The sequence below is a fragment of the Molossus molossus genome, unplaced genomic scaffold (assembly GCF_014108415.1).
Source record: "Molossus molossus isolate mMolMol1 unplaced genomic scaffold, mMolMol1.p scaffold_m16_p_6, whole genome shotgun sequence".
Classification (NCBI taxonomy): Eukaryota; Metazoa; Chordata; class Mammalia; order Chiroptera; family Molossidae; genus Molossus; species Molossus molossus.
Genome location: NW_023425399.1, coordinates 1,265,676 through 1,287,886, shown reverse-complemented (window position 1 = coordinate 1,287,886; position 22,211 = coordinate 1,265,676). Strand labels below are relative to the sequence as shown.

Here is a 22,211-nt window from a genome sequence, read left to right as displayed (position 1 = left end):
GAGCTATCGTGATTCCAAACAGCTCGTAAACAAAGGCAAGGTTAAAAACACGGAAGTTTATTGTAGGACACTGGACAGAACAAGGGACACCTCGAGTGTCCCCCATGATTTCAGTTTAAAAATCACTCCCAGCAGGACTGCCCATCAGGACGCTTTCTTTTGTTTCTTCTTTTCATTTTCTTCCTTTTCTTTTTCAATCTCAGCAACATATTTCTCAATCTCTTCGGGGTTTAGAATCTACCAAAGAGAGTTTCTGGTTAGCCCCCAGCCCAGGCTGTGCCCCAGTGCGAAGGGCCCCGTGGGGAGGGCTCCTGGGCTCCCTATGCTTCTGCAGGGCGCGAGGCCGGGGCCTCCGTGGGCGGTTAGTGAGTGGCTGCACAGCTGCTGACGCCCCCCTGCCACGGGAACAACCACAGGTCGACGCCGAGTGCTTGCTTTCCACCCGCGTGTGGGAGCCTCACAAAGGCCTCACCTGGTGCCAGAGCCCCAACAGTGCTGTGAACGGCACCGCCCGCCCACCACGGGCACTCCACCGGGGACACGGCAATGGACGGTTACCTTAAGGGGCTGGTCTCGCCGCATGACAGCCAGCTCGATGTTCCTGCCGCCCGACTGAACCACCTGCGGGGAGGGAACAGCAGACAGCCTCACCCACGCAGGACCAGACAGCTCTGGCAGGTTCCTTAAGTGATCACCTGTGCACCCAAACCCAGCGCGCCACGCCAGGGACAGACTGGGCACACTGGGCTCCAGCACCCACAGTGTGTGTGCTCCTTCCTGCTTCCTGGCAGGCACACTTCACTGGGTCTCTGGTCCCTCTCCTGCCCGGCAGCTGGGCCCCAGGCAGCAGCCCTGTTCTCTAGACCCCAGCCTGCCCTCCAATTAGCCTCTGCCTTTGGCCTTATCTTCCAGCATCTGCAAGGTCTCGGCCAAGCCCAGGGCCCCACAACCGCAGCCTGCGTCCCAGTCCTGGATTCTGCCCTTGCAGCCGCTGGAGCCCCAGGAGGGCTGCCCGTGGCTGTGAGCTGTGCCCACTGCATGGTGGTGCGCAGGAGCTGACCGGGCAGAGCGCCACGGTGGCCTCCGCCGCTGCCCCCAGCCCGGGGGACGCCATGACACTGGTGTCTGCAAAGGCAGACTTACCTCCAGAAGGGCCTTGATAACCAGCTTGACCGTCAGGTCGTCCGTTTCGATGGCTTCGTCACTGTAATTCTTCTCCAGAAACTCACGCACAGACTTGGCGCCCCGGCCTATGGCATTGGCCTGAGAGAGTGTCACAGCACAGGACCTCACAATCCAGAGCCAGCCCAACAATCTGGCCTCCGGGGGGCCAGCAGCGACCACCCTGCCCCCCAGGCCCTGCCCTGAGCCCTCCTTCAGCCGAGGGCTATCTGGAGCGGCTGAGGATCACCAATGACAGACACCATCCGCTGTCGAAGGTGTCTCACTGAAGCCTGTCCTGGCTCCCTGCCCTTTCCTCCCCAACGACACAGTTCAAGGACTTCCTGCTCCCCTCCGAGTGGCAGTGTTGTGGACAAACAGGCTGTGTGCGCACACTTGTAAGAGGCGAACACTCCCCTCCCCACTGTGCCCACAGCCCACAGCCCCGCTCTGCAGGGACTCACCTTCCAGGCATGGTATGTGCCCGATGGGTCAGTCTGGTACAGTCTGGGGGTGCCATCAAAGTCAAAACCCACAATAAGGGCAGAGATACCAAACGGCCTGCGCCCATTGCTCTGCGTGTAGCGCTGGTGGGAAAGGAACACGTCACTGTGCTGTCTCCGCACGACAGACCCGAGCCCACTGGGCACCCCCACTGCATTGGCTGAGGGCGGGAAGAGCCCAGGCTCAGAGGAGCGCAGTGAGCATTTCCACTCCAACATCTGCGCTGTGCCCAGCACCACCCCGTGGAGCACCTGTGAGGCCTCGTGGATGTGTCAGCAGACACGCCTCTGGCTACACGCTGCTTTTATTTTTATTGTTTTTATCCTCACCTGAGGACTTTCTGCACTTATCTTTAGATAGAGAGGAAGAGGAAAACGTCGATGTGAGAGAGACACATCAACTGGCTGTCACCCACATGACCCCAACAGGGGCCAGGGACGAACTGCAACTGAGCTACATGCCCTTAGCAGGAACCAAACCCAGGACTCTCTGGTCCGTGGGCCGACGCTCTAACTGCTGAGCCACACTGGCCAGGGCCACATGGCTGGTTTCAAAGAGGACTAGTGGTCCAGCCTCCTCCCAGCTCCTCGGTGCCTGCCATGCAGAGAGGCAAGATGAGACCATCCCTTCTCTCCAGAAACAGGCACGTGGGCAGGCGCCAGCAGACATGCGCTGGGCCTCAACTTCCCTGCAAGGACATGGGCCACCACCACCCAGTGTGCAGCAGGACATCCCGCAGGAGCCAGCAGTGCCTGTCCGAGCCAGCGCTGACCCGAGGGCGGGCCCACCTGCTTCAGGCTGGCAATGTAGCGGGTGATGTACTCCACGGTGACGGGGTCCTCCACCGTCAACCGGTGGCTCTGGCACTCCACCCGGGCCCTGTTGATGACGATCCTCGCGTCGGCGGTCAGGCCTACAGGGACAGAGGAACATCACCACGCGGCCCCAACCGGAGACACAGCGCACGAGCAGTCCTCGAAGGCCCCACCCCAGGCCTCTGGGGGCGCACGTCACAGGAGCTGCGTGAGGCCCCGCGGGCCAGCCCTAGTCCCACGGAAGACGGGATCTGCGGCGAGGAGCGTGCCAAGAGCGCGGCACCCACAGGCCCTTCACAGCCGCAGCCGCTGTGCAAAGCCTGACCTCTCTCTCTTTTTTGGTACGTACCCCCAATGGGAACCAAACCTGGGACTCTCTGGTCCGCAGGCCGATGCTCCAACTGCTGAGCCAAACCAGCCAGGGCTTTTTTGACGGCAACTACAACCAGGGACATGCCGATGACAGTGCAGGGGACAGCAGCGCCCCACGTCCCGAGGTCACATTCCTGCAGCCTCTGTGCCCCGGCTGACAGGGGCAGAGAGCCTCCCCACCAGGAAACCGTGGCCAGCCCTTTACACAGAGGCCCAAACCCATTGCTTTAAGGGACTTGGGCTTCCCCAGTCCACACGTCCTCCAAAGGCCCTCGTGGCCCCAGGCTCACCGGCGAAGGCCATGCACACGTTGTCGTCCAGGGCACAGATCTTCCGCACCGTCCTCTCATCCTGCAGCTTGGCCACTGATTTCTTCTCCACACCCAGAACAACAATGTCTTTTCCTCGAACGCCCACCTTCAAGAAGAATCAACACGGCACTTGAGAAAGTGACCCGAGGGTCTGCGGCAGGCACAGAGCCCTGAGAGCACGTGTCTAGGGTCCCTGGCCACCGCTGTGGGTGTCACACCGGCCAAGCACAGGTACTGACCTGCTGCGGCAGGGCTCCCCCCAGCTGTCGTGACCGGCGCCCAGTCCTGTAGTGTCAACACCACTAACAAGCAACTGCTGTGTCGTCAACGCGGACGTTTCCCGTAACCTGCCAACCAGCCACAGACGGCCTCGCGGCCCGAGACCCGAGCGTTCAGGCAGGTGTTCTGAAAGCCGCAGTTCTGTGGCTGTGACCTGCACCACCACCCACCCTACCAACGGGTGCAGTTGTGGGGAAGGACACCTGTACCAACCACTCCTGGGAGGTCAGCGCTCTGTTTACGGCTAACGCTGGACAGGAAAGAAGGATGCACTAAAAACACAACCCTCTGCTGCCTGCTGAGCCCTCCGTCAAGGCAGGCACAGATACAAATGGACGGATGACGAATCCCTCAGAGAAGTAACCTCCAGGCTTAGTTCAGAGCAGGGCTCCTTGGCTCGGGCACTACAGGCCCTGGGCTGGCTCCCTCTGATGTGGGGGCTGCCTGTGCACTGTAGGGTGTTCACCCGACGATGCCAGGAGCACCCTCCACAGCCTTGGACAACAAACAGTGTCTTCACAGGTTATCAAATGCCTCCTGGGGTGCAGAATGAGCCCTGTGGGTGAGATGCACTGGTCTGGGGGTCAGATTTCCAGGTGCTTTCTCACCTACTGTCTCATGATCTTCAGCGGTCCCCAGGGACAGGCCAAGAGACGCTAGGTGGGTTAAGCAAAGCCAGCCACCCCGGCGGGCCTGAGATCACATGGTGGGCAAGGGAGAGGGCCATTGGACGCTCATCCAGCACCCTTGAGACTGAGTTAGGCCACAAGATAGATTCTGGACCTTAATTTCCAAAACTGTCCAGGAAATGAAAACACCCAAGTTCACAGAACTGTGTGCGCTTTCTCTGACTGCTGGCTGAAACCTCTTCAATACCAACGATATGAAAAAAACAGACCAATAGCAGACAGAAGTCTGGAAGACATGAATTTAAATTTCAAGGGGTGGTCAACGTGAGAGGCACTGCTCAGATGGCAACAGGACAAGGGGTCAGCGCACTGCCCTCCTGGAGGAGGGCTCCTTGCACAGGGCGGTCCAATCCAGCGGGGAGCCTGTTAGGAGGAACCGCACAGTTCATACCAAGCACTTCCACTGTCTTCTGGCAGCCCAGCTGCACCTGAGGACAACTGCTCTCCCCAGTGGGGGAAGTTCCCTAATTGGACCCGTCTGGGTGCACTTCACCCAAGTCATCTGCTTGCGCAACACTCGGAACCAGGGAGCAGCCAGCCTGCTGCCCCGGGGCCCTGTGCGCAGCCCGCAGCGGAGCCACTCCGGGCTCTCCCGGCAGGGGCAGAGGTGGCCGCCAAGATGGCCGTCGCCACCCGAGCGCGACTGCGGCTCCTCCTAGGAGGGAACAGGAAGGTGGGACTCCGAACACCCCAGTCACACCCGACGTGCTGGTCTGCAAAGCACCTGTGGGTCCCCAGCAAACCCCCCCCCCCCCCCCATTGCCCTTGGTGAGAATCTCGTGTCTGGAGCGCAGTCCCATCAGCCTCCCCGTCCTGCCGGCTCGCGCGCCCGGGCACCCACGGCGCACAACGTGCCCCTCTCCACTTCCTACAGCAATACCATCGCCACGGCGCTCATCCCGAGGGTCAGTCGGGCAAAAAGCGTCCGACGACAAAGAAGGCCGCCAGCACCGCCACCTGGCTTGAGCTCGAGGGCAGGACGCAGCCGGGCCCCACCCGGCCGCCAGCACACGCCGCGCTCCAGGCTTCCGGGACCGAGAGGGATGCCCTCCCCGCAGACCCCAGGTGTCCACAGCCGTGCCGGCCGCCCCGCTGGATCCCGGGCGGACCCCTCCCGCCCCGGGGCCTCCGCGTGCCCGCACGCCCCGGGGCCGCCCCGCTCCCCGGGCTGCCTCACCGCACCTCCTGCCTCCCCGGCACCGCGGGTCCGCCCCGCGCCCCCGAGGCGCCCCCAGGCCCATGCCGCTTCCGGCGCCCAGCCCGCCCGGGCGGGTCCGCTGCTCACCGCGGTCGACCCCTTCTTCACGGCCTCCTGCGCGTACTCCACTTGGAAGAGGTGGCCATCGGGCGAGAAGACGGTGATGGCGCGGTCGTAACTCATGCCGGCGAGCGGCCAGGCCGGGAAAAGCGCACACTCACCGCCACACGGCCCACGGCGCCCGACTCAGCTCTGCCCGCGCCGCGCCTGCCCCGGCCCCGCCCACGGCGCTGCTGGCGTCGCGGCGTCGGGCGGCGTCGGCGGCGTCGGGGACGTGCGCGCGCCGGGGCGGGGCCGGGCCGGGCCGAACCACCGGCGCACAGGCGCGGGGGACGCCGTGGCGGCAGTGGGGCGGGCGCGGGGCGCAGGGCGGCCGCCGGGGGGCACCGCGCGGGACTGGGCCTGGGGCACGGGCGGCGCGCTTGGCGCCTCGGCGGCGGGCCGAGGGGCAGCGCGGAGGCCGCAGCGAGGCGGACGAGCCCACGGCGGGACCCCCCGCGCCCCCGCCCCCCAGCGACTGCGGAGAATGAACACCTCGGGCAGCCGAGCGCAGCGGGAGGAGAAGCACCGATGATCTCGGGCTGAACCCGTGCCGCGACCATGTCGGTGGCCTTCGCGTCCGCCCGGCCGAGAGGCAAAGGGGAGGTCACGCAGCAAACCATCCAGAAGGTGGGCGGGGGCCCGGGGGCGGCGCGGGGTGCGGGCGGGCGCGCGCAGGGCCGGGACGCGGGCAGCCGGCGGGCGCGGGGCGCGAACAAAGCCGGGGCGCAGCCGGCTGCCCTGACCCCGTGGGGCCCCGCGAGCGCCCCGCCGCCTGCCTGCCTGCGCCAATTGGGCGGGGGCCACGGGCAGGGGCGCGGGGCGTTGGGGCCGGTGCCCTCGAGATGATGTCCGCGGGCCAAGCGGGCACAGTAGACTTGCCGCCTTTGGGGTCCGAGTGCGCGCGGGTCGCGGGCCGGGGCGCAGGACGGCGGGGCCGCGCGCCCTCGCCGTGGTGTCAGTGGGGTCGTGTCCGCGGGCCAAGCCGGGCGCCTCAGGACACGCCGCCTTCGTGTACCCTGCGCAGCGGACAGGGGCTCAGAGCAGCGGGGCCGGACGCCTCGATACGGTGTCCGTGGGTTGGTGTTTGCGGAGTGGGAGTCGCCGGTCAAGCCGAGATATCCTGGGCCACGCCAGGCGCATGAGGGACCCGCCTGACTGGGTCAGGCAGTGGCGCAACGCGGCCGGCAGCCCCTGGCCTCCGCGCCCAAGTTGGCGAGTGGAGGGGGCGCGCCGGGCAACTGGGACCCAGCCTAGCAGCTTCACCCCTCAATAAGGTGTCGGCACCACGAGGCACAAAGGGGCACGTCCAGAGTGTTCTGTGCAGTTCATGCTCATCCGTGCGCGAGTCTTTGCGAAGCGCAGCCCACCTGGGGGCGACCGCTGGCCACGCTTTGCCGCGCTTGTCAAATTGCCTTCCCGCGTGGCTCCGACCCGCGTCCGCCCCTAGCAGATTCACTCCACGGCCTTTCCCCGAGTCCGTAGGCTTGGCCTGGTGGCCTTCTACAGACGACGTTTACATGGAGCCGGGGGGCGCCTTTAACAAAACCCGAAAGTTTTGAAGTTGTTTTAAAATTCCTTGCTTTTTCTCTTTAGAAGACAAGTTCAGAAGAAAAATGGTTTTAACTTTTCAGATGGAAATTTCTCCACGTTTTCGGTAGCTTTGTTTTCTTTCTAAGCTCAGAATTGGTGGGATTAACAGCAGTATTCCTTGGTTCCCATGAGGGGGTTCACCCAGTGGCTTCTTCCTTGAAGGTGCCAGGACCTTGTGGACCTGGTCTGTTCAGATCCTGCCTTTGCTTGGCTGGTTTTGACAGATGAAGAGCTTCAGTAAACTAAACAGGGAAGAGGTCATTTGAGAAGCAGCAGAAACACACGTAAAAGTCGGGCATTTCTACGTGTTTGTTAAGCACTCATATGGTGCTCACGGCATCCCAGGCACCATTCTAAGGGCTTTGCAGATATCAACTCTTTTAACTTCTTGTGGTAGTTATTATCACTCTCATTTTAAGGAGGAAACTGAGGCAGAGAGAAGCAATGTGCCTGCTGGTTAGTGGTGGAGCCAGGAGTCGAACCCAGTCAGTGGCTCCAGGGTCTGCCCCAACTGGGACACTCGAAGTGGGAACACTGGGCGAGGCAGAGGGGCACGCGCTTGGCTCAGAGATGCACGTTGGCAACCCCAGGGTCTCTGGAAACCCTGGCTTTCGGAGCTTAAGTGTGATGAGCAGAATCGCTGTTCCCGAAGCCACTTTTGCCTTCAGTATTCAGTTAGCACTTGGCACCTTCCCCTTAGTAGAGCTCCCCAAGTTTTCCAGGTAGAAGCCACAGAACATCAGAGCAGAAGGAAGGAACCCTGCTGGCTGCAGCTCAGGACAGAACATCAGCTGCCCGTTAGAAATGGGTCTTCACTGTGGCTGCCATCTGATTTGACCTGGTTGAGCCAGTGGTCTGCATACTTGCCTGGGTTCATGACAGTGAATGTACGCACCCAGGGCTCTTTTACTGGCCGTCTGAGAAGGGCATGACAGATGCGTGACCCACACTCACATGAGCCGTGCCGCAGTGCGCTCATGCTCAGAGCATTGAGAAAAGCCAGAGTTTTTCAGAAGCTGCTTGGAAGTGGGGGAACAGGAAGTATACAACTTGTCCTTAGAGCATATCTGGGTGGGAATCTGCCAGGCAAACTCCTACTCAACCTTCAAGGCCCCACTCAAATGTTCCCTCCTTCATGCTCTGTTGGCAGTAATGTCTTGAGTGTAGCATTTTGATACATTGCTTGAGCTCCCAAGTTTTATGTCACTGACTTATTTGCTGTGTCCCCGTCTGGCACAGTGCCTAACACGTCAGTGCCCAGTACATACTGGAGCGTCTGTGATACTGGGTATATCAGTGGAAATGTGTGGAGTAGGTAGATGGATTCATTTCCTTTGTCTGCCGTAACAGGGTACCACAGACTGGGTAGTTGGAAACAGAAGAAACTGTCTTCTCAGTTCTGGACCTGGAAGTCCAAAATCAAGGTGTCAGGCTTCGTTCCTGTTTGGAACCGTGGGCCAGGCTCTGCTCCATGCTTTCCTCTGTGTCGCCGGGCCTCTCCTCTCTGTCTCTGTCTAGATTTCCCTCTTCTCAGTGTCCACCTGTCATAGGATTTAGGGCCCACCCTAACCCGGCCTGACCTCATCTCAATGTCACCGCGTTTGCAAAGACCCTATTCTCAAATAATGTCCCATTCACAGGTCCCAGGGGTTAGGATCGAACCTGTTCTGTCTGAGGGACACAATTCAACCCACTGCCTGTGGGAGGTGGGTGTGCTAGGCTGGAGAACCCAGGAGCAGAGGTGCGAGGGCCGGGAAGACACAGGCAGTTTCGGGCGGTCCCGCGCGCGGTGTGCACAGAGCAGGCATGAGATGCAAACTGGAGGGGCAGGAGTGGGCGGATCTGGGAGCCTGGGCTGGGGCCAAGGCGGCTTAGCTGGTGGTGGCCAAGCTCGGTGTCAATGCAGGATGAGATGCAGGAGGAACTGCACTTGGGTGCGAGCACAGGGGACCCCGAGGTGGAGATGGGCAGTGTCCCAGCAAAGTCCTCTTCGCCTTGGGCCCACTAGCTGGCCTGCAGGCCAGGACCTGCCCTGGCGGCTCTCCACTGGTTTGGGACCAGGGAGTCCCTGCTGTCCAGGGCTGTGCTCCCGACACCGCTGGGAGTGGGTGCAGCCATCTCCATGGGGATGGGCTTGGGCTCCTCGGGGGCCTTGGCTGGCGTGCAGGTGCCCCCGTGCCACTGGCACAGGTACGTAGCTGCTTAGGAAGTGTAAGTTCCATTGTCACTTGGCACTGGGGCTCTTGGTTGGATTTCTCGGCAGGAGGGTGGGAATGATGTCTTGTCCTTCTGCCCCCAGCACCTGTGCAGGGGGAGACGAGCTCCATGGGAATGGGATGGAGCCGAGGGGCAGGTGTTCCGCACATGGGTCTGCCCAGGGCCTGAGGGCCAGGGAGAGGTAGAAACCCAGCCAGCCCTGTCCCATTGCCTCAGGGCGGGGGGGGGGGGCTCCCTGTGCTGCTCTCTCCGATGTGGAACTTGTCTTCTGGAACATGGGCCAGCCCTGGCCAGTTTGGCTCAGTGGTTCGAGCGTTGGCTCGCAGACTGCAGAGTCGTGGGTTCGATTCCGGTCAAGGGCATGTACTTCGGTTGCAGTTTGGTCCCCGGCCCTGGCCGGGGTCGTGCAGGAGGCAACCAGTGGATGTGTCCCTCTCATATCGATGTTTCTCTCTCTCTCTCTCTCTCTCTCTCTCTCTCTCCCTCCCTCCCTCCCTCCCTCCCATTCTATCTGAAAATAAAAATGGAAAAATATCCTCAGGTGAGAATTCAAAAAAAAGGAACATGGGCAAATTTGGAAAGGAAGGTACATTGGCTGTTTTAAAAAATTAGCTCTGTCCCCACAACTGCAAATGGCTTGGGAACTCCGAGACCCCCTTAATTTGGCAAACTGATCGTTGTAGGCAGTCACTGAGAGCACTTTCTCCCCAGGGCTGGGAGGGGCACTGTCCCCCTCATTTCTGGCCGGCCTGGGAGGGTGGGGATGGGCCCCCTTAGCTGGGTGGTGGCCTAGAGAGAGCCAGGGTTTCCCTCCTGGCACTTCACTTCTCTCTAATTCTCGTCTGATCTCAAGACCACGCGTGCACGCCAAGAGGCAAGTGCTGTGGCGTGTGTTAAAAGTCGGGGGTGACTCTGTCTCACTTCCTGGCTACACCCTCTCCTGCCCTTCTCCTCGCTAAACCAATGGCTGTATCGCAAAGTGGTGGTTTCTTGGGTGTTTTTAGTTCTAAGCTCTGTTGTCCTTGTGGGTTCCGGCTGCTGCGGACAGATGCTCACACTGCAGACATCTCTTTCCCACGGTGTTGGAAGCCGGACGTCTGGGATTGGGGTGCCGCGGGTTGGGTTCCTGGTGATGGCACCTTCTCCTACTGCCCTCTCCTGGCGCACAGAGCTTGAGAGGGCTGGTGCTGCCTGCTTCCTGTAGCCCCCAGGCTCTCATTTTCCCTGGAGATGGGTCCCCACTCCCCGAGTCCCTTCCCTACTTCCTGCCAGGTGAGCCATGGGGCAGGTCCAGGGATCTCTACCTCCTCCAGCCTGGTGGGTCGTCTGTGTGGGTTCCCTGGGGTCTGCTAATCCAGTGATCACGTGTCCATTTGCTTCCAGAGTCCTGAGGCTGGCGTGGCGTCTCAGCCCTGTTCCCTTTGTCCCTCTGAGTGTTTGTCTTCCCCCCTTACTCAGTGGGGTGGGCGGGGAGGGCTTGGGGCTCAGCGAGCACCCACTTGGCTCTTTCGCTGACATGTCCTGGACTTTTTCCCCGAGTGTTTTTGATTTAGCTGAGACAGAACCGTGTGTCCGCTTTCCTTCCTTCCTTCCCTCCCTTTTCTTTCTTTCTCTTCTAACATTGTGTAACATGTTTTCTCATTATGACAGATTTTGTATCTATTTTCTCAGGTTGATAAACTTTGTAACATTTTCTCACCTGATAAACTTTGTCACATTTTCTCACCCTGATAAACTTTGTAACATTTTCTGGTGCTGATGAGCTTCCTACTGTTTTCATGCTGATAGACTCCAAGAATGTTTACAACGCTTGACATCTTGCATGGCTCTGCCGTGACTTGCAGAAGTCTCCCAGCGTTGCCCACTGAGCCCGCCCCCCTCCACAAGTGAACATTCCGGGCAGAAAATGTTTTAGTACGAACTGTGTGTCCTTGGAAGAGAATTCCTGCCCGGAGGCGTGAAGCTTCATGGGGCAGTTTTCCAGGGAAAGGACGCTCTGTTACAGTTGTTTTCCTTTGTTGAGTAACCTGGAGAAAAGAGTCATAATGTGTGAATGACCGGAATGCCTTTCCAGGTGCCTTTGAGCACCCTTCACCTGTCCCCAGGTGAGCATGGCAGGCAGCTCCAGGCTCACTGCGCCCCCTGGTGGCTCCACGTCTCAGCTGGCGGCTGGGCCAAGGTGGGAATTGCCAGACTTGGGGCAACACCTCCACAGTGGGGACAGAGTGGGAGAGCACCGGGAGGAGGAAGCTGTAGTGTAAATAACAAGCAGAGCAAGAGTAGCCATCCCTGGGGACTCAGGGGTTGAGGGGTGGAGGGGGCGGCTGACCTCGACCCTGCAGCATGGTGGGGCCAGGACCTCCTACCCCCGTCTCTCCTGCATGAGTGGGTTTGGGCCCAGGGCTTCGTAGAGCAGGACCTACCATCGGAGCCCAGCTAGGTGGCCATGTTGCGCAGGCAGAGAGTGGCACTGGGGTGGTGTGCTGGGACGCCAGCACCGTGGCAGGTAGGTGGGCCCTCTGCACCCTTGCCAGGGCCTTTCCTGCTCAGGGGCCAGCAGAGCTGAGCCTGTCTGGAGGAACCGCTGGGGCCAGATGACTGGGTACAGCCTGGTGGAGACGGAAGGCAGAAGCTTTTCCTTTGGCAACAGTTTCTGGGCACAGGTGTACGGGAAGCAGCACTTGCTGGGGGCTCGGTTCTGCTCCCTCCGGAGCAGGGAGGCTGGCTGCATGGAGCGCCGTCAGTAAGCCTCATGCTTCGCCACCTCTTCACATCCCAGTGGATGGTGGTTCCTGGGCTTGTCCAGCTGGCCGTCCTACATGCTCACTGGATGCTGTACCTGCCACACAGCTGTCCCCTCCCATTAGACTGTCCTCCCTCTCTGGTTCCTCCCATCCCCTCCTCCTGGGTCTTCCAGCTGCAGCCCCCCCCCCCCACACACACACATGGCTGTCCTGAAGAGGTGGCTCTGGTAGGTCTTTGTGATGCTTTGCAGAGGTCAGCTGCCTCCCCTGGGAGGGATTCCTGTGTGGCTGGCATTTTCGGACCTCACACCCTCCAGATGGGTTCTGGATCCCTGCTGTGGATTCTTAACCCACCCTAGCTGGACAGATGCACTGTGTTCAGGGGCCCTAGATGGCGGGACAGGGGTCCTGGGGGCTGTGGGATTCCATCTGCAGGTGAGAGAACTTGGGACCTGCCCCTGGGGAGATGGGGGCTGTATGCTTAGCACAGGGCTAAGGAAAGGGCTCGGCCTCGCTGGCTAAGGTTATACACAAGAGGGTCAGTGTGGCCCTGGCTGGTTTGGCTCAGCGGTTAGAGCGTCGGCCCACGGACTGAAGGGTTTGATTCCAGCTAAGGGCACATACCTGGATTGCAGGTTTGATCCCCGGCCCCAATTGGGGTCATTAAGGAGGCAACAATGTGTCTCTTTCTCTCTCTGTCTCCCTCCCTCCCTATCTAAAAATCAATGGGAAAATATCCTTGGGTGAGGATTAACAACAACAAAAAAAAGGGGGACAGAGTATACATAGTATGCCCGCACACCACAGCAGGTGTTGTCACATCGAGTCTGAGCCCGAGCCCACACCCCTAGTCTCCGGCGGGCACTGTAGACGCACCCATGCCCCTCGCTCACGTCTCTTCTCCGCAGATGCTGGACGAGAACCACCACCTGATCCAGTGCATCCTGGAGCACCAGAGCAAGGGCAAGGCTGCCGAGTGTGCCCAGTGAGTGTCCGGCCCAGCGCTGTCGGGTGCTGCAGGCTGTCTGCCCAGCACTGGGAAGGCCTCCTTAGGGGGCGTTGAGTGGCCTGGGCACACTGGGCTGCGGAGGTCACCTGAGCCTCTGAGCATCGCCCCCTGGAGGCAGCCCACGTCGTTCCCCAGGGAGGAGTAGGAAGCTTGGAAGAAATGAACCTGTGGGAGGAGAGAGGGTCTCTGGGAAGGTGCAGGCTGGCAGTTCTGTGAGCAGCTGGTGGAGATGCCAAGGGACAGCGCTCTCTATCCAGGTGGGACCTCCAGGGCCGACACGGAGTAGGTGCACGGGCTGGGCATCAGAGCCACCTGGAGGGAGACGTGTGAGTGGCTGTCACCCCACCTGAAGCATTCTAACATCTAGCTGAGCTTCTTCATCTCTTTCCAGCACCTCTGCAGGGGGATGGGGGATTGAGTTAGCCGGGGTCACCTGGAGGAGGGGCTTGTCCGAACCTCCCCTTTAAAGAGGTTGGGTGGCACCTCCCCTTTGGCCAGCACCTTGGGGGTCTTTGTGGTGTTTAGACATTGGACGGGGGCCCACTCCCCACCTGGCCCCTCTTGGACAGCAGCGCTCTGCCACCTGCCCTGTCCCCAGGTGTCCTCTAGGGTCAGCGTCCCCGGGTGGGCTGCAGGGCTGGGCTGTCCCGGGTGACCTTGGCTTTGGATTGGCCTGTGGGCCCCCTGCTCACCGTGCCCTCGCCCGCAGGTACCAGCAGCTCCTGCACCGGAACCTGGTCTACTTGGCCACGATCGCGGACTCCAGCCAGAACATGCAGTCGCTGCTCCCTGCCGTGAGTGTCAAGGGCACCGCAGACCGCGGGGGGCAGGGGTCCGAGGTCTTACCAGCAAAGCCAAGGTCGCCCACGGGGTGAGATGGGGCAGGTCCTTCCATCACCAGGAAAGCCAGCTGGCTGCGTCCCTGGAGGGGCTCCTGGTTCTCTGCGCTGATCCTCCCCCCATCACCTCCTGCTGCCCACAGCCGCCCACCCAGAACATGAACCTGGGCCCCGGAGCGCTGTCCCAGAGTGGCGCCAGCCAGGGCCTGCACTCCCAGGGCAGCCTCAGCGACGCCATCAGCACTGGCCTGCCCCCAACCTCCCTCATGCAGAGCCAGATCGGCAACGGTGAGCACCCCAGGGGTGGGCTTTGGGTTTGCAGTCGGTTCTTGCAATGATGTCACCCATCCAGGCTCCCGGGTGGCCCCGCAGGGCTGAGCAAGGGGACCCCTCTCCTCCCAGGGGTCCTGGCTGCAAGAGCACGGGCTGGGGTGGGTCCCATGGGGACTTTCTGAGCGGAGGGAGTGCTCCTGTCTGCAGCCCGAGGCCCGCTGGCGACCACGGAGACCTGCCCGTGGCAGTGTGCACACAGCTCGCCTACCTGAGGGGAACCCGGGCGCCTAGCAGGGCGCCTGCTGTTGGAGGGGCTGTAGATGGGTGACGGCGTCCCCACCCACCCCTCCCGGCAGGTCCGAACCACGTGTCCATGCAGCAGACGGCCCAGAGCACGCTGCCCACGACCTCCATGAGCATGTCCGGCAGCGGCCACGGTTCGGGACCTGGCTACAGCCACTCGGGACCCGCCGCGCAGAGTGTGCCCCTGCAGGGCCAGGGTGCCATCAGCAACTACGTGTCACGGGCCAACATCAACATGCAGTCCAACGCAGGTAACGCCCATCCGGCCCTGGGCCCCTGAGCACACCTGTCCCTGGGCCCCTCCGAAGCGTGCAGGTCACACACGGGCCGCCCTCCTGCTGGGAACTGGGCTGGTGCTGAGGGAGAAGAGGATGCGCCCCGGGGGCCAGCCTCCTCCAGGAGCTTCCCCAGGGCCAAGGGTTGGTGGGTACAGGTCAGACGGGGCCCAGCTTTGAGGGGTCGAGACAGCTCAGAGCGGATCTGCAGAGGGTGGTCTGTGCCCTGCCGGGAAGACAGGATTGGGTCACCCCGGTGGGGACGGCATGATGGAGCAGAGGAGTGGTGGGTGAGGGACGGCCGCGGGGCCTGGGCGTTCTCCCCTGCTGGGCCCTGAGAGCTGGGCTGTCCACCACGGTGACCTTGGGCCGCTGAGCACCTTGGGGAGCACCAGTCCAAACTGAGGTTTCCCATGAGTGTCAGACACACCAGATTTCGGAGGCTCAGTCCAGAAAAGAGGGTGCGAGGCATCTCCTCCATTTTTCAGTGTTAATTACGTACCAAAGAGGGTCGTGTCTGGATCAAATTACATAAAGTGTGTCGCTGAGACAGGCACCACCTGTTTCCCTGGACGCTTCATGTGGCTCGCGTCCAGGTGCGGGGGGCGTTGCTGAGCCGAGGGTTCCGGCAGGTTGACCCAAGCGGACAGGCAGGTGCTGGGGGCAGCCAGGCGGCCTGGGAGCCGTGTGCATGTTCTGAGTGTGCACACAGAGCTGACAGAGGTTTGCTGTTAGGAAGCGTGCCAGGGACGGGAGGGGGCAAGTCTTTAGGAGGCGTCACGGGCAGCAGGGACAGTGCGCCTGGGACAAGGGTGCTGTCGGCCTGGGTGAGGACGCCGCCCTGGGTGCTTCTCGGGGTTATTGGGTTCTGTCGTGTCGCCCAGTGTCCATGATGCATCAGCAGGCCGCCTCGTCCCACTACAACTCGGCGCAGGGCGGGAGCCAGCATTACCAGGGCCAGCCGTCCATCGCCATGATGGGCCAGAGCGGACAGGGGAGCAGCTTGATGGGGCAGCGGCCCATGGCGCCCTACCGGCCCTCCCAGCAAGGTACCGCCGGCGCCCCCTGCGCTCCTCTCCTGGGCTGAGACCCTGTGTTTGTGGGCATTGTGCAAGGACCCCGGGGGTTGGAGCCTCGTGGGGTGGCAGAACACTGAAGTTGGAGGGCCAGTGCCTTCCTGGGGGCCGGGCGAGGCGGGAGCCTTCCGTGGGGTGCTGGGCAAGCACACGACTGTGGTGGGGGTGGGCAGCCGTGTCTAAGCGGGCAGTCCAGAGTGTAGAGGGCTGGGCGGGGGCAGTGCCCTGGTGTCCCCGGGCGGCGTGGTGGGGCGTCCTGACGTGCGACCCATCGAGGAGGTAGCTGTGGGGCAGAGGCCCCGAGTTCACTCCTGGCCCGCCCGCCCGCAGGCTCGTCCCAGCAGTACCTGGGCCAGGAAGAGTACTACGGGGGCGAGCAGTACGGCCACGGCCAGGCCGCCTCGGAGCCACTCAGCCAGCAGTACTACGCTGACGGTGAGCTGCGGACCTCCGCTCCCTGCGCTCACCCCTGACGCCCGCCTGCCCACCCGCGTCCAGAGTCCATGCTGAGTGTGACGGGCAGAGCCCAGGCTCTGCCCAGAGAAGTCTGGCACTGGCCACTGGCCTCCGTGGGCTGCTCGCCCCCAGAGACAGCAGAGCCGGGGCCGGGCTGTGCAGCCCTCTGAGGTGCTGTGGCTCCTTTAAGGGGGGGGGGGCAGCCCCTAGGAAATGCCTCCGGGAAGGTGGCAGCCTGGGCGGCTGTCCCAGTCTTGTAACTCGCGGATCCCGGCTGCTCGGTCGTAACGTCTGCAGAGGATTTTCTTCTCCATTGTCGACTTCCGGTCCTCTTGAATAGTCCCAGGGGTTCATAGGTGGCCTTTACTGTGGTCGGAGGGGATGGCTGGGGCAGAGAGGGTCGCCCAGACAGGGAGCCGGTGCGCTTGGGTCGGGGTGGCTGAGACCAGCGCAGGGGCGGCCACGTAGTGGTGACAAGGCCTCTGAGGGGCCACGTCACCCTGAGGGGACACATCGCAGAACAGACAGTGGATGTTGACAGCCGACGGGCCACCAGTGCTTGTCCTGTGTTGGGCACTGAGTGTCGTCAGTCTTCGCTGGACCTCAGCGGCTGTCATCATTTTACCTCCGGGGACCGACAGTGGGCTCCTCCGTGGCTCCATCCGGGGGGATCGGTCTGCTCCCTGCTCTGGCCACTGCCTGACCCTGAGCACTGCCTGCCTCGCTCCCGGACCCCTGACCCGGGTGGTGCTCGGGCCCCTAACGGCCGGCCGGCCGTCTGCTTGCAGGACATGGCGATTATGCCTATCAGCAGTCGACCTACTCGGAGCAGAGCTACGACCGGTCCTTCGAGGACTCCACGCAGCACTACTATGAGGGCGGTGAGGAGCCGCGCGGCGGGGGGCGGGGGGCGGCCTGCCTGACTCGTGTCCTCTCGCGGGCACCGGACAGGTCAGAGTAGGGACAGCTTTGTGGGCTGCGTCGGCTGCTGGAAGTGGGAGGTCAGGCTGAGCCCGGGCCCTGCACACCTGGCGTGTTCGTGACACGGGAGGGCTGGCCACGTGGGGACCACGGGGTCCAGACTTTGTTCTGTGACAAGGCCACATGTGTGCAGAGTGGCCCCTGAAGGCCAAAGTTGCCAAGAGACCCAAGGAGGAGGCAGACGAGGCCGGCTTGTGGGTTAATGGATGTGACGGACCTTCGTGCAGAGACGGGGCTGGGCAGCGGCGGGTGCTGACAGACGGCGGGAATTCAGTCCACGTCTCCTCCCCTCCGTAGGGAGCTCACAGTACAGCCAGCAGCAGGCCGGGTACCAGCAGGGCGCAGCCCAGCAGCAGGCCGGGTACCAGCAGCAGTACCCCAACCAGCAGAGCTACCCAGGCCAGCAGCCGGGCTACGGTAAGAGGGCGCTGCCCACACGCACCCCACTGCAGAGCTGGCAGCCAGCACACGCCTGCTACACTTCTGCTTCGGAGTAGTTCTAGGTGTTCGGGGAAGCAGTGAGGGGTGGAGAGTTCTGTCGTCACCCTTGTCCGTCGTCATGGTCCAGCTGTCACACTAAGGAGCTGACGTTGGTCCATCGCTGAGGCCTAAACCCACGGAGGACTCAGGTCTCGCTGGTTTCTGACCAAGGACCCATCTGGGATCAGTCTCCCATTTCCTCAGGCTCCTCGGGCTCCGACAGTTGCTCAGACTTTCTCGTTTTTTCTCAGCCCTCACCCCAGGATGTGTTCATTAGTGTTTAGAGAGAGAGAGAGACATCCACGTGAGAGAGAAACATTGATCGGTGCCTCCTATGTGCACCTGGCCAGGGATTGAACCCAAAACCTAAGTATGCGCCATGACGGAATCAAACCCACAACCTTTCATCAGTGTACGGGATGATGCTCCAGCCGGCCGAGCCACCCAGCCAGCCAGAACGCCTTTCTCTTTTTTTTTATCCTCCCTCGAGGACATTGTTTTTGTTTTGTTTTTGCATTTATCTTCAGGTAGAGCGGGGGTGGGGGGGAGAGAAACATCGATGTAAGAGAGACACAACCCACATGACCCCAATTGGGGCCAGGGACAAACTGCAACAGAGTCACGTGCCCTTAGCAGGAACCGAACCCGGGACTCTCCCGTCCACGGGCCAACGCTCTAACCGCTGAGCCAAACTGGCCAGGGCTCGCCTTTCTTTTATCTCCTTTTTTTTGTTAGTCCTCACCCGAGGATATTTTGAGGATATTTTTCCATTGATTTCTAGATAGAGTGGAAGGGAGAAAGGGAGGGAGGAAGGGAGAGATAGAAACATCGATGAGAGAACATTGACTGGCTGCCTCCTGCACGCCCCCCACTGGGGATTTGGCTCACAACCTGGGCCTGGGCCCTGACTGGGACTCGAACCGGCGACCTCTTGGTGCAGGGTCCACGCTCATCCACTGAGCCACACCAGCGGCTCCTCGTCTTTATTTGGGCATTTGTGAGGAGGGCAGGTACTTCACAGGACGTTCTTCAGGTTGGGTTTGTCTGACGTTTTTCCCAGGATGAGACCAGGCACGGGCTTTGGAGACCATAGAGGTGAGGTGCCCTTGTTGCCACCTCCTCTCAGCGTGATTTGCGTGTGCTGACTGGTTGGGTCAGGGGGCGTTGGTCCAGTTGTAGCTGCACCCCCCTTGTAGTCTCTGGGAGCAGATCTCCACTGCAGCACCCTCGAGGGGAGTCTACGTGGATTGTTTGGAAAATGGGTCTCCTCCTCCACTTCGTCATAATCATTATTTACATGGAGACGACTTCGTGACCAGGCCCCAGGAGACACTTTATTTAATACAAAAATGTCACAAAAACTGGTCACATACAGAAAAATGCAAAAAAATATGAACTTGTAAATATAAGCAATTTTAGGTAGTGCATTCTCAGACTATAATGAAGAAACATTAGGAATTCATAGTAAGCCCAGCCCATGTGGCTCAGTGGATTGAGCGTCGTCCCATGCACTGAGAGGTCCCAGTTTGATTCCTGGTCAGGCACATGCCCAGGTTGTGGGCTCAGTCCCCAGTAGGGGGCATGCAGGAGGCAGCCAATGGATGTTTCCCTCTCATCGACATTTCTAGCTCTCCTTTCTTCTGTCTTTAAAACATCAATAAAAAAAACATTTAAATATATATTCGACCCATGCACCAAGAGGTTGCTAGTTCGATTCCCAGTCAGGGCACATGCCCAGGTTATGGGCCAAATCCCCAGTGGGGGGCGTGCAGGAGGCAGCTAATCGATGTTCTGTCATCAATCTCTCTTCTCTCTCCCTTCCTTTCTCTTTAAAAATCAATAAAGGGGAAAAAAATGTAAAAGAGTGTGTGTGTGTGTGTGTGTATACACATACATACATACATATACACACATACACATGGCAAGGCCCTGGCCAGTGTTGCTCAGCAGTTAGAGCATCTGCCCGTGGACCAAAGCGTCACAGGTTTGATTCCTGGTCAAGGGCAGGGTCGGGGTCCTGCAGGAGGGAACCAGTCAATGTGTCTCTCTTGCATCCATGTTTCTCTCTCCTCCTCTGAAAAAAATCAGTGAAACAATATCCTCAGGTGAGGATTGAAAAATAAGTAGACAACAAGTCTGCAGAGCAGGGTTCCAGAGCACTGTCCACGTAGCGGGCATGGACGTGAGCCCCGCGTGTGGGCTGTAATTCACCGCCTGCTGTTCTGCTCTCCACGTTGCCCTGGTGGTGGCTCCCTTGAAGCGCTCCGGCCTTTGTTTTCTGAGCACTTGCTTATTTCTGGGACCACAGTGCCGTCCCCGCCCCACCTTTCTGAATTCTCCCTGAGCGGTCAGCTGAGTTTCCACAGGAGGGATCACTGCCTGGCCTTCGCCTGTGTGGCCACTGGTTGCTGTGAACTCACACGGTTACAGTGACCACCGTAAGGAGGCGAAGCACAGGGGCAGCGGGCAGGCATGCTGGACAGTGGCTCGACCCGGTGAGCACGCGGTGCAAAGTTGCCGACGTGGCCTGGGCCGCTGTCCGGAGCCTTTCCGGGGATGGGGAGCAGTGCGGGGCCTCACGGCTGGTGTGTCCCCAGGGCCGGCCCAGGGAGCCCCCGCCCAGTACTCCAGCTACCAGCAAGGGCAAGGCCAGCAGTACGGGAGCTACAGGGCGTCGCAGACCGGCCCCTCGGCGCAGCAGCAGCGGCCGTACGGCTACGAGCAGGCAAGCTTTCTGGTCATTTCCCCGCCCGCAGATCCAATGCCCGTTGAGACGTAACCGAGGTGTGATGGGATGCGCCAGCTGGCTGCCAGGGCCCTGCCAGGGTGTCATTCTCTGACCTGCAAGGTTTTAAAAGTTACCTCGACGTGTCGCTCACCCCGGTCAGAAGCTGGCTTCGTACACCCTAAACTCACTTAGATTCTGGGGTTCTCTCCTGCTGTGGAGGTTCCTGGGTGGCTCCCTGCTCTGTGCCGGGGACACATGGCAGCTAGACACAGACAGCCCACTTCTGGAGCTTGGGTCTCATCCGACAGAGCCGGACGCTGCCTGGGGGCTGGGATGGAGCCGGGCGGGCAGTTGTAGGAAGAGGACCCAGAGGGCTGGGGGCCAGAGCCATGGTGGCTGGGCTGGCTTAGACCGGTGTGGGGGCCCCTCCTGAGAAAGCCAGTGACCGTCCAGTTCGTAGATCTGGGGAGGAAACCACCCACTTGTTGGCCTGTTCTGCCTCCTCCTTTGTCTTCATCCCACACGTTGGCTGGGGTGGGGCCTTCTCTTCGGGATTGGGGTGTAATCTCTGTCCTGGTCTCTTGCAGGGCCAGTATGGAAATTACCAGCAGTAAGGGACAAGCGTTCTTGGTGGAGCCGTGCAGCGGGGTGTCGGTCCGGCGTGGACAGGCCTGTGACGGTTCTGAACTGTGGGTTGTCGGTGGCCCCTTCGCCCCCACACATGTCCCATGTGAGGCGTGCACATCTCATGCTGGGTATGAAGCCGAGCGCGCACTGAGGCATGGGCCTGCGCGCTGGTGCAACATGCCTGGCGCTGTGTATAGTGTGTGTCCATACGGTGAATGGAGACGTCGTCCCCTTCTCATCCCCCTCGATGTTTCTAGCTAGCGTTAGGGGTCCTCTTGTCATCCTTCTGTGCCCAGCGATGGGACAGCTACAAGATGCCGTCGTCAGTGTTTCCACATGAACAGCTCCCCTCCCGCAGGGGCCATGTGCATGGTCCACCTGTCTCCCTGGTGACCCTGCAGCTGGACCTGCGCTTACAGGCCTGGATGCAGCCTTTTCCCGGGCCCGGCGGGGCGGGGGCTTTATCTGTGTTTTGGGGTCTGTTTCTGTTAAAGGGTAATTATGTTTCAGATGGAGGGACTGCACACTGCCCTGTACTTTCCAGATCTCGCTCATGACCTGTGTCTCTAGCCAGTTCCATTCATCCAAAAAGTTACATGTTCTTGTTTTAAAAAGGAATGAGAGGGATCAATGACTATGTTGCAAATATGAGTCCATGAGACAGTGATCCTTCACCGAACCCAGGTACGGCAGGCACAGGGGCTGTCCTCTGCCATTGCGGGGGACCGTTTCTTGTTTCTCTGATGGTTGTTTTTAGATTTGAAATTTTAATGTGCCCCATTCTAAATGTATAGCTTAAAATAGTGATGCCAAATTTCCCATGCAGTTGGCAAGTGGTTCGTTTTACTTTAGTTCTTCCAGGACCTGCTTGTTTGGATCTCCAAGCAAGAATTTCTTTTCTTTTAGGGATATCTGAAACTCACATCTCGTTTTTTAAAAGGAACCCCCACCGAGTTTACTGTGTCCCTCCTGAAAAGGAGAGGTTCTAAGTAGAGAAGTTTGAGTCATTTTCACATTCCCAGGACATTAAATCCCATTTAAATTCTGCGCAAATGTTAGGACAGCGCACTTGGAAAAGTCTGTGCAGAGGAGAAGCCTGCATTTCACTAAGTATTGGCATTTTATCGATCTTTACTGGGATTGTAATACCCACTTTTACTGTGAATCCTTTAAAAACCCTTG

General features: G+C 60.3%; 2 protein-coding genes across 3 annotated transcripts; one reads left to right on the top strand and one right to left on the bottom strand.

Moving 5' to 3' along the window:
- Positions 1-19: 19 nt before the first annotated feature.
- Positions 20-5,580, bottom strand: PSMA7 (proteasome 20S subunit alpha 7). The gene is made up of 7 exons (XM_036244521.1): positions 5,417-5,580; positions 3,143-3,269; positions 2,454-2,578; positions 1,626-1,748; positions 1,144-1,263; positions 559-621; positions 20-237 (listed from the first exon to the last, which is right to left on the bottom strand). Exons 1-7 carry the CDS (start codon positions 5,510-5,512, stop codon positions 145-147), a joined length of 747 nt encoding a protein of 248 aa, XP_036100414.1. The 5' UTR covers positions 5,513-5,580; the 3' UTR covers positions 20-144.
- Positions 5,581-5,914: 334 nt separating this feature from the next.
- On the top strand, positions 5,915-20,490 carry SS18L1 (SS18L1 subunit of BAF chromatin remodeling complex). Of its 2 annotated transcripts, XM_036245917.1 has the most exons (11): positions 5,944-6,058; positions 12,891-12,967; positions 13,249-13,317; positions 13,701-13,785; positions 13,974-14,118; positions 14,460-14,657; positions 15,566-15,730; positions 16,088-16,192; positions 17,002-17,094; positions 17,492-17,611; positions 20,272-20,490. In XM_036245917.1, the coding sequence occupies exons 1-11, from the start codon at positions 5,990-5,992 to the stop codon at positions 20,451-20,453; spliced, it is 1,308 nt and encodes a 435-aa protein (XP_036101810.1). In that variant the 5' UTR covers positions 5,944-5,989; the 3' UTR covers positions 20,454-20,490. The 2 variants fall into 2 exon arrangements, with proteins under 2 accessions (XP_036101811.1, XP_036101810.1); XM_036245918.1 differs by lacking the exon at positions 13,249-13,317 and having other exon boundaries at positions 5,915-6,058.
- The last annotated feature ends 1,721 nt before the right edge of the window (positions 20,491-22,211 follow it).